The sequence below is a fragment of the Ustilaginoidea virens genome, chromosome 2 (assembly GCF_000687475.1).
Source record: "Ustilaginoidea virens chromosome 2, complete sequence".
NCBI classification, from domain to species: Eukaryota; Fungi; Ascomycota; class Sordariomycetes; order Hypocreales; family Clavicipitaceae; genus Ustilaginoidea; species Ustilaginoidea virens.
This window is the reverse complement of record NC_057317.1, coordinates 4,508,614-4,519,657: the sequence shown is the minus strand read 5'-3', so window position 1 is coordinate 4,519,657 and position 11,044 is coordinate 4,508,614. Positions and strand designations below refer to the sequence as shown.

General features: G+C 56.8%; 2 protein-coding genes across 2 annotated transcripts; one reads left to right on the top strand and one right to left on the bottom strand.

Annotated features, from left to right (window-relative positions):
- Positions 1-3,389: 3,389 nt before the first annotated feature.
- UV8b_03011 (uncharacterized protein) lies at positions 3,390-6,413 on the top strand (the record flags this gene model as incomplete). Its single annotated transcript, XM_043140509.1, has 3 exons — positions 3,390-3,777; positions 4,015-4,091; positions 4,185-6,413. The coding sequence occupies 3 exons, from the start codon at positions 3,390-3,392 to the stop codon at positions 6,411-6,413; spliced, it is 2,694 nt and encodes an 897-aa protein (XP_042996443.1).
- Positions 6,414-7,181: 768 nt separating this feature from the next.
- UV8b_03010 (uncharacterized protein) lies at positions 7,182-10,775 on the bottom strand (the record flags this gene model as incomplete). Its single annotated transcript, XM_043140508.1, has 3 exons — positions 7,182-7,767; positions 7,844-7,935; positions 8,016-10,775. 3 exons carry the CDS (start codon positions 10,773-10,775, stop codon positions 7,182-7,184), a joined length of 3,438 nt encoding a protein of 1,145 aa, XP_042996442.1.
- Positions 10,776-11,044: the final 269 nt, after the last annotated feature.

Here is an 11,044-nt window from a genome sequence, read left to right as displayed (position 1 = left end):
GTCTGTCTGTCGCACGTCCCAAACAGGCAATACGCTACGGTGCGGGGGTTGCCGCCCCGTGGAACTTCTGGAACATTGCCTAAAACATGCGGTGCGGTGAACCATGGCGTGCAGTGCAGTGCGGCGCAGTGCAAGTGCAAGTGCTCTAGTTGGCCGCGATGAGGCCACGCTCTCCGATCGAGTGGGCAGTTACCCGAAGGGATATTGTATTTCTCCAGGGAGCAATCGCCAGCAGCTGACACTAAGAATCGCCTACGGGGGGGTGCGCTACCGAGTCTAGCTAGGCTCGGCATGTCGTCCGCCTGGGCTGAACAACCCAAACCAGTTAGCAGCTACTGGGCTGCATGCCCGATAGCCGCACATCCTAGCCGACCGATGACTTTGCCCAACTGACAGCACCCAGCTGCTCCTTCTGCCACCTTTGGTCCACGCTAACGTCCTTTGCCGAGGGCTTTTACGGAACCCGCACTGCAACATGTCGGAACGGGGTACATGGCGACAATCTTGATGGGACGTACACTGTTGGAAAGCACGTGCTGACGAGCAGTCATGGAAGCGAGTCGGCATGTCGAAGCCGCGTGGTGCGCTCAAGGTAAGTAAAGCGTCGTGGCCATGGCCTCGCAGCTGCTACCCGTCGCCAAGGGGCTCGATGGCAAAAGCGCATCAGGGAAGCCCGTTGGGTGTTTATGGGCACCGCCTCAATCTTGGTACTTGGCTGCTGCGGGTGCCTTCTGCCCTTGTTCCTGGATGCACAGGGGTCGTCGCCCTTGTGCTCCTTACCCAGTCTTGGCTACTTACCGGGATGCCCTCTGTTTCTTGATCGGCATCTCACCCGCCCTTTCTCCGATCACGACGGCAGACTTGGACGAGCCGGCTGGGAGGGCAGCCGGCATAGTGTCCAATCTGCACCAGATGGAACCTCTTGTTGGCGCGAGGTGGCCACGTGCAAAAGACCGGCAGGGCAGCCAGCAGGGCGGCAAGTCCCGAGGTCGGTTGACGCTGGAGTTGTGGATGACAGGAAGCCGCCGATGGGCTTTTGCTGGTGACGCGGTCTGCGGCCTGCTGTCTGCTGGGTCAGCACCCGGGGGGGGGGAAGGGGGGGGGGGGCCGAGGATGAGACGAGCAAAGTCGTGGATGTGCCGGCAGCGTTGGAACAAAGGGATCCAGGGTCGGAGACGTGGGCCGTCTATAATCGATGTTGGCGTTGATCCACGTGATTACGGGTTGACTAATGCCGCAGCTTTGCCACTTATTAGATGGGCCGCTCTAAGAGAGGCGGAGCAGGACGGGGCCGTGGCCGTGGCCGTGGCCGTGGCTGTGCAGCGTGTCGCTGACGCACGACACGGGCTTCGCAGCCTCGAGGGGCACAGAGAAACCTGGAAACGCGTGGAAAAGGAAGTGCGCCGTCGGGAACACCAAAAAAACCAAGTTGCCCTAACCATTTACTTGCTATCCGGATTATAACACCGTCTGCTGGGCTTGGCCGTCGTCGAGGCCCCGCTGCCGCAGCAGATGGATGCGCGTAAAAAAATAAAAGCATGGCCATGTCACGAGTACTCCGTGTCCGCACGTAAAACAGTATAGGTAGGTACCTAGGTACCTTTTCCCCGAGGCCGTACGTACCCATAAACCCCCAGGCCCGTACCCGCGACCTGATGTCATGCTGCGCACTAGTCCCAGGCTTGCTTAGCGCCGTCGTGGCAAATTGATTGTTTTGCCACCAGGCCCCGGCCTCGCCCATGCCCATGCTCGTGATATTTCCTGCATGATTTCAGTTCAACTGTCAACTTTGGCACTCGCGCCGACCCATGTCGAGAACGGTCCGAGATACAGTACGATGAGACGGCTGCATTCAATCACCTTTGGCTCCAGACGTCTGCAGTGCTGGAACTCGTGGGCCGATTCCTGCTCAATTGGCTGTCTGGGCTGGCCGTCTGGGCTGGCTGTCTCTGAGTCTGCCCTAGTTCGCGAGGCTGGCAGCAAAAGGAGGACCGTCTGCTCCGTCGGTCTCTTCCCGGGGTCTTCTTCGCAGCCTTGTCGTGGAAATGTCCTCCGAGATTGGTGCTGCGACCTGCCGTTGGCCATGAGCCGGTTCATTAGCCATTTGCTCGATGAACTGGCTGGCAAACGTCATCCGCCCCTTGTCGGTCCTTGTCGGTCCTTGTCACGTCTCCACAAACTGGATCCTCGGATTTTTTTTTTTTTTTTTTAAAAGAACAAGTAACAAGCATCTTTTTTTCTGTCGGCGCTATTTTCGGCTCCCGCCCTAACCTACCTGAGATGGCTCGGCACCTGGCTGATGGCTTGATCGTCTCTTCTAGACCCACGCACGAACTTCAATGCGCAGCTCAAGCAACACTGTTCTGCAACAAGCTCTGAACCACCAGACAGAAGCCGTGTACGGAGTACGGAATACGCCAGCCATCTCGTGTTGGGCTCCCCGAGGCCGGCCGGTGTTGTCTGCTGTCCTCCCGCACTGGCAGACCCAATCCATGTCCAGCGAACAAGGTACTCTGCACTAGGGTACTCCGGACGCGACATGGAGGCAACCAAGAGATTTGCACGCCACATTTGTGTCTGGTAGTATGCAGGGCCGCTTGCTGGGCTGTGCTGGTGTAAATTTGACGACACGGCTGATGCGATGGAGCAGCAGGAAGAAGCAGGCTGAGCTGAGCTGAGCTGGGTTGTTTTGTTTCCTGTTGCTCTGCCATGTCTGGGGAGGTTTTTTTTTTTTTTTTTTTTTTTTTTTTTGTTTTTGCTCTTCTTTTCTTTTCCCCCTCACTCGCGTACGGACTACTTTGACAACCTTCTTCTTTCTTGGTCCCGAGTCACTCGGTTCGCTGCATGTCACAGGCTTCTTCGTTCGCTACGCCGCCTGCTGCCTGCCATTGATCTTCGCTTGCGCCGCCCGCCGTTTCCCGTTCCAGCCTGAATCCCCCATACCCGATCCCCATTCGCAATCCAACATCATCCCGGAGAAACACTGCGGCAAACCGGAACGCGAAAGGTCTGTATCAATAGCACTCCGTACATATCTTCTGCATCCGGCCGGACCAGGAAGCCGGTTGCAAGGAAAGAGCCGCTTCTCTTGCTCCTTCCGTCTGGCTCTGGCACCCCCACAGCCACAACTTGACGTATCCTCTATATCCACAAATCTCCAAAACGAAACGTCCGCATCCTCCTCATCCTCATCCTCATCCTCATCCTCCTCCTCATCCTCCTCCTCCTCCTCCTCATCCTCATCCTCATCCTCCTCCTCATCCTCGCCCTCCTCCTCCTCTTCCTCCTCGTGGTTGCAAACACTGCTTGTCAACCCTTGGGTCTCGCGCTTACACCTGAAGCAAAACAGCCTCGTCCTCTTCACCACATCCCCACCCATCGGAACCAGCATGTCGCTGCCTCAGATACCACCGCCTCCGCCCTACGTTGCCGTTGCTGCCGACGTTGGTGACGAGGCATGCAATCCGCGATACAAGGCCCTCAGCTTGGAGCCTCTGCAAAAAGACCTCGCTTCCATCCAGCACGAGAATCCTTTGCCGTCGCAAAATAATCCACCATTTCCCGATCTCTCGCAAATTCCCGAATTCTCCTTCTCCTTCTCAGCCCACCAGCCTCCAGAACTCGTCCAACCCATGCCGGACCAGCCATCCACCACTCCTCCATCCGACGCAACAGACACTCGTCATCCCGGTAGCGATACCGAGTCACCCCATCAGAGCATCTCACCTACCCGAGTCCCCAAGTCACGTTCAACAAACGACTTATTGTTCCCTTCAGGTCAACGGCCTCGCGCCACCATCCAGGCCCGATCAACGTCGCCGCTCCCCGAATCTAGGGGCCGTCGGACCGTATCCGCTCAGACCCAACTCTCCCCTCCTGCATCGTTGGCCTCCCACCCACGTTCTGCCTCGTCGCATGATGGCAGCCAAAGTCCGGCAAGAGGCAGGTTGCGTCGCAGTTGGCGTCCGGGGGGTAAGCGATCTTGCTCCTCCTCACTCGATGCTGAAAACCCAGGCAAATTTGAGGCATGGATCATATCGGATGACACACGAGCTGAATATAATCCATCATTTTTGAGGAAAGGCGAAAAGGTAAAGTAATTCGAGTAATCCGACCCAGCCTGCTCAGCATCAAGCAGAAGCTGACATCTCCCCCCCCCTTTTGCGCTTGATCCTATCGACAAGGTTCCTGAATTGTGGAATGAGAATGGAAACATCCTCGTCTACTTATACCCCCGCGGCAGTGGCTGCGGACCTTCCTTCAAAGTACCGGAATCTGTGGCGGCAACTTCGTTCGTCTTTAGCGAGCTGCTTCATGCCGACCGCCCCCGACACGCCGGACACGCCACGCCGTCAACGAGTCGAACAACTAGTGTAAGTGGTCGAAACAGCCCAAGTGCTGACGATGCCAGCAAGACCACATCCCTCACGATTGGACCCCCCGTGTTGGGCGATCCGAACCACCCTCTTCGGCTTTACCTCCCCGCCGCCCCACCATCCGCCTCTGTCCACTTGTCGGCCCCGGGATCCGGAACCCAAGGCGAGTTGGACAGGCTGATTGCTATCCGAAACCTTTTTGCGTTCCTTACAGGACAGCCGCTAGTAGGAACAAGGACCAACCCCAAGGTCTTCCAGGCCTTTGTCGAAATTGCGGGCCTGCTGGAGGAATTCGGATTTTCAAGCCCTGACGGCAGCAATTTCGGTGAGGCAGTGGAGTTGAGCTTTGGCTTTTACTCGGAGCAGCTGGGGCTTTCCGACTGCAGACACAGCCGCGAAAAGACGGTAGAGGCGCTCATTCTCGGCGAACGGATGCGATGTGTTGACTTGTACAACGAGGCGTTTGCTCACGCGGCGGGCAAATACTCGGCCATCATTGACCTGCAGTTGCCCCTCTATGGCAGAGTATCGCCACTGACGCGACAAAGGCTCGAGCGAGCGCACTTGGATTTGGTCAACAGGCAGCACAATGCCAACGAGCACTTGGAAGCCTTCGAGTTTCCATCGCTCTTTGCGGGCATCGCCAACTCAACCTCGATCCCCGAATTGAAGCAAGTGCGCTTCAAGGCATGGCGCAACTCGTTTGGCAGAATGCGGCAGTTTCTGCTGGGCTACTACAAGTCAAAGTTTGGCAGCTGGCCGCCAAAAGCTAGCAACAGGAAGAGTCCGTTCGCCGAGAGCGGCCTCAACAGACTGGTCCTGAACGCGCTCTACTCAGACATGTGCGTCTTGTATGACTTGCTGGTGGACCGGACCAATCTCACCTCACGGGTAATGGACGAAGCCCCGGCCATCTCAGGCGCACCGGAAAAGATGACAATGTCTGCGCTGAGGAACATGCTGTCCGAATTCGACCGGTCCAAGCCACCCGTCCTGCCACCCATACCGTTCGACCTACCTCAGCTCCCGTCAATCAAGGTGATTCGCGAGGTATTTGGTAGCAAGTCGGCCAAGGACCAGAACAGAATGGAGAAGAAGATGAAGGATCACGACCTCGTCCTCGTTCTGCAGGCGACGTACAACCATGACACGAGTCGCGTCAAAGCGCCTTTCCTGGACCAATTCAAGGATTTCGAGAAACGCGAGGGCAGAGGCAAGGGTTGCCAGGACCTTGCGGACCAACGCATTGGCTACTGGCTGTTTCTCTACGTGGTCCTTCAGTCACTTCCCATGTTGGTTGTGGACGCCCCCGGAGTAAGGCACACGGAGGGGGTCGAGTACTTCTTGTGCGAGCCTCCGATGGGAAACCTGCCCTGGGTGGAGGACCGGCAAGTGGTGCGCAAGATGTGGTATGAGGTCGCTGGCGGAGGCGGCCTCGTCGAGCTCTCAGCAGATGCCGTCATGTTCAGTGTCGAGGCTACGTATCATCGCACGCACTGCTGGCTTGCGGCCAAGAAGTGGGAGGGCCTGGTCGACGGAGCAGACGCGCGCCCAGAGGAGCCTCCTATTTCCCCGCTGCTGCAGCCCCCAGCACCCATCTTGCCCGGCGCGGAGCCATCGAGGGGTGCACCGCTACCACCAGCCGGCGACGTGGCTGACGCTCCCTCATCGTCACCGGGGGGACGGCAACCAGCCCTGCGTCCCAGAAACCTCTTGCCTCATCAACCGTCACGCCAGCCCCATCGCTCCAGTATCATGATGGGACTAGAGCCTGTGCCACTTGAGCCACCGGGTAGCTGTGCTTTCCAGAGCCGCAACCGAAGCAGCTCGACCGGTCCGCCTCCGACGAGCAGTCTGTTTGGGAATCGGACCTCGTCAGTAGGCAACCTTGTCCACTGGCCAGCCCAGAGTGGCAGCCCAGCACCGCCGGCATCCAAACCGGAAGCCAAATCAGGCGCGACCTTTGATGATATTTTGGGCAAAGCGCCTCAGAACGAAAAGACGAGCTTGACAAAGAAGATGGGCAGGTTCTTTTAAAGAAAGAGAAGAACAAAACTAAAAAGAAAAATTTTTTTTTTCTTTTTTTTTTGATGAAACCGGGTTTTCCGTTTGACCAAGGCGCCCTTTCCGCCCCCTCGAATCGACGATTTTTCTCTGTTAGACTTTGGACATGTACATGGGTGTATCTATCAAGGGGTTTTGGATGGAACATGTAAACTACCATTTCATGCAGCAAGTGGCGCACGCGAAACACGCAGAGGGGAACGAGTTTCCATGACGATATGATTTTCTGCAACGCACATAATGTAGACGCGGGGTAATATCCCCCTTTTGTTCGGAGTCATCCAGATGAACTGCTGGGGTGCGGAGTAGACGGTGTGGTTGCACGAGGACGTGGCGAAAAGATGGACTGTCTTTGAGCTGACTGAACTGTCTTTGGGCTGAAATATCTTCAAGTTGAGCCGTCATTAAGCCAAAACATCTTGAAGCTGAGCCGTCTTTAAGCTAAAATATCTTCAAACTGAGCTGTCCTCAAGCTGAGCTCTCTTCAAGCTGAACTGCCTTTCACGGGAATAGCAACATTGCTACTGGCACAAGGATTCACGCATCCAAACTGAAACAGCTGCAAACTCTGCACACGCAACCCGCATCTTGAGCCCCACTCTGGCCGTACTTTTCGCCCGCGGCAGGGCTTCCGTCCTTGTGGTCCGTGGAGACCTGCACCGGGATAGGAGGCACTGGCTGGCGGGATGCAAAAGCCCCTGCACGCGTCGTCGCCTTCCCCATCACCCATCACCCACCCGTCTAGCCCCCGGTGGTCTCGTCAGAATCAGCCAGCCGCGCGAAGCGAATCCGTCGGCGGGGCCGGCCGCACCGCCCGTCTGCCGTGGGCTGCTCCCCCCCATCATGCAGCCGCTTCGCCGGGACGGTGGGCTCGGCCCCTTGTGCGCAAGCAGCCGTCTCCGGCGTCGGACGGCCGCGCGACGAGTTCAAAGCGCCCTCGTCCGCGTCAGGGGCTCTCGCGAAGACGGGCTGCGGCGGTCGCAAGTCGACCATGTGGGCTGGCATGCTGGCCTCCTCCATCCGCGGCAGGTCGAGGATTGTCGCGTTCTTGATCCAGTTGTATATGGGGCGGACGTCGAGGAGGGACTTGACCTGGCCGTGCTCGGCCTGCGTCATGTGCTGCTTGCGCTCGAGGATCACCTCGTCGATGCTGTCCCTCAGCACAAGCGTCTCGACGGACACGGCTCGGTGCTGGCTGATGCGCCTGGCTCGCCCGATGGCCTGGGCCTCGACTTGCGGGTTGAGGACGGGGTTGATGAAGTAGATCCGGGAGGCCTCGTGCATGTCTAGCCCAAAGGCTGCTTGGGATACGTCCATGAGAAGGACTCTGCAGGAGTTTTAGAACACGTCGTTGTGTGAGATTTCCGTCTTGTTGGGAAAGGGTTGGGAAAGGGGGACCCTACCTGAACACGTGGTTGTGATTGAACGCGTCTACGTACTGCGCTTTCCGCTCCGTTGATAGGGACTTTGCGTAAATGAGATGCTGTACTAGAAGCTATGGCGTGTAAGGCTGACGATTCGCTTACGCGCCAAGGCGGGCAGAAAAACTCAGGGAGACAAAGGGGAAACACCCACCACGTCTAGCATGCTCGCAAGATACCAGGCGACATTTTCATTTTCGTAAAAAATAATGATTTTCTCGTCCTTTTGATGGTGCAAAACCCCGTCAATCAGATACGAAAGCTTTGCGGATACCGTTGATGCAACCTTTGCCCGCCGGAGACTTGCTGGCAGGCCGTCGATGAAAAGTCCATCCATAGGCTCCAGGCCATGGGGACCATGCGTCCGAGACTGCGGGCGCCGCGTATCGCTGCCGAGTTTTGTGTTTCCAGCCAGAAGCAGCTCTTTCTTCTTGGCCGCCGTCTTCTTGGCCGCCGCAGGCGATTCCTGCGCTGCCAGCATCTTGTCCCTTTCTAGCAGGCCCTCGTGGATCAGACCCCCGTTCAGCAACGAGTTCAGCCGTTCCGCTTCATGAGAAGCGCTGGCGAGGAGCCGTTGAAGAGAGAGAAGCAGGCTGGCCGAAGTGCATATGCTGTCGCCGCCCTCGCCGTCCAGAGACCACGCGTGGCTGGCGCTGCCCAGAGGTCCACGCACCAGGAGCGGCATTTCGTGGAAGCGGTTGCTGAGGTTGCGAAGCTTGTCGCGGACGGCAACCCTTCCGAGCTTGATGGCTTGGCAGAGAAGAGCCCTGTCCTCGGCGCTGATGGGGACCTTGCCCTCGGCCAGGAAGGCCTCCGCAGTACCCACGGATTTGGCAATCTCTTCCGAGGTGAAGAACGACGCTCCAAAGAAGCTGGATTGCTTGAGGTTGTGCACAATTTCCAACAGGCTCTTGCGCTGCCGCGGGTGGAAAAAGTAGTCAACGTCCGTTCGTTGCGACTGAACCGAGTTGAAGATGATCATCATGGCAAAAAGATTCAACGACAGCCGATCCTGGTACGACCCGTCAAGCACAACCACTTTCTCGTCGACAGGCGGCAGCAGGTTTCCAATCTCGGACAGCCGATGCCTGATGATGAGGGAGTTGAGGGTTGCCTTCAAACAGTCCCAACTGCCGTGGCTGTTTTTGCTATGCCTTGGCAGCAGCATATACGCAGCCCAGCTGGCGCCGCCGTCTCCATGCTCTGTGGTGCAATTCGCCCAGGGTCTAGCTTTCAGGTACAAGGACATTATTGAGCCAAGCCGCTCCAAGTCTCTCTTCTCCATCTCCGCCGTTGCGCGTCGCGGTTGACTGTCAGGCCGTATCCGAGACTCGGCGGCGTTTAGGCTCGGCAGCTTGTCCAGAGCCAGGTCATCGACACCGTAGAGACCATGCGAAGGCGTTCCGGTGACGATCCACTTTGATGAAAAGGTCAGACTATCCAGCTCGATGAGCAGGTTGCTTTTGCGGCTAATCTTGGAATTACCGAGCTTGTGACCTTCGTCGACGATGCATCTTTTGAAGTGGACCGAGGTCAGCAGGTACGCCAGGCATTCAAAACACGACTGCGAAAACAGCAGAATGTCAAGGTCCAGCAGGTCTTTGCGAGGTGGAAGATCGTCGTACTTGGCGAGAATGCAGACTTTCAGGCCACTGGTGTGCTTTGCCATCTCTTGCCTCCACTGAGACACCAAGTTGTTCGGGACCACAATCAAGGTTGCGTTGCTGAGGAACATTTTGACGGGGGGCGGCTCCTCAAATGATGAGTAACGAAGCTTGCGACGACGCAGGTTAGGTCGAGGCTGAAGGTAGTATCCCGGATTCCGGCGAATAGCTTGCTCGCACCGAGCGAAGTCGTAACCCAGCTCACGTCTCCAGGTCTCAAAGTACAGTCTCCATGGAAGGTCGTTGCGGGTGACGCATGATGCTGCCATGTCAGCCAGCGTGCCAATTTCCCTTCTCCTCGGACGAGATTTGACCCTGAACATCTCTGGCGGGTATGTAGGCAGGTTTCTTGTTGCCAAGATCAGGGCAAGGCAAATGATGGTCTTTCCGGACCCCATCTCTTCCGCTAATATGCCCCCAGCAACATTGTCGCAATAGCGCGGCTCCCTCAAAACTGTCCCCACCACGGGATCCATGAAATATGTCGATCCATCCTGACTTTCCATGGTCAGCAGTCTCGGGTCCAAGACCACGCCGGGATCCGACTCCTTTTGCAGCATGGCTGCTGTAGACCTGCGCTGATATGGGAGTAGATCGGTTGTCAAACCAGTAATAGCACCGTGCAAAAGGTCATTCATCGCGTCTCGAAAGAGCGCCTTGCTGACCAAACTCTGGTCCGGGACAGGAGAAGGTATTGTGTTGAAGACTTGCAGAAGAGTGTAATCTTGCTCTCCGGCACCGTCCTTGGGCGCAAAGGGAGAGTTTTTCCCAATCAATGCGGTCGAGGTTCCTTCCCAGGTAGACCTTGAGTAGTCCAGAAGTCGGAGGAGGCGTTTTCGAGCCTTCTCCAAGCCATGCATGGCCCGTTCAGCCACCTCGTGTTGTGCGTCGTCAGGCAGCACATGTACTCGAACAATGCCGGACGCGCCCCCCGGATCCGCACAGAATTCCAAGTCTATCCATCCAAACTCGAAAAGTCGCCTAGCAAATTTCAATGCTTTCGAATCGAAAATCCGACTTTGAAATTCCGGCGACAGGAACTCTCGGTCCGCCTCTGCTTTCGTCGCGCATTGATCCACGAGGAGTTGTTTGGATGCGAAGCGTTTCCACGTCTTGAGAGCGTCGGCCTCCCAGTCCTCTTGGCATATCTCAGTATCATGGTGAGGAATTCCGAGGCATCCTATAGGGATGTAATCTTGCCTTGGCACGTAAACTTGACCCAGGTGCGAGAGTTTACTTGAAGTCATCATCTGCGAGAGAAGTCTGAGAACCTAACCCCTGCGTACCCGATGACGACCATCGGGTCACCAGAAGAGGAGGGCAATTGAGGCTCGAAGACGGACTCGAGAGACGGGCAACAAGATGATCAAAAGTAAAGTGGAAAGGTCACACAGGTGCGGTGGTGGGTGGCTTGTCGTCATCGCCCACCCGAAGCAAGCCGACACTGTGCATGCTGCAAAGCATAGTGTGCATTCACAGTGTTGTTGACACGGTACACGCACCCCACGCCCGCCTGACG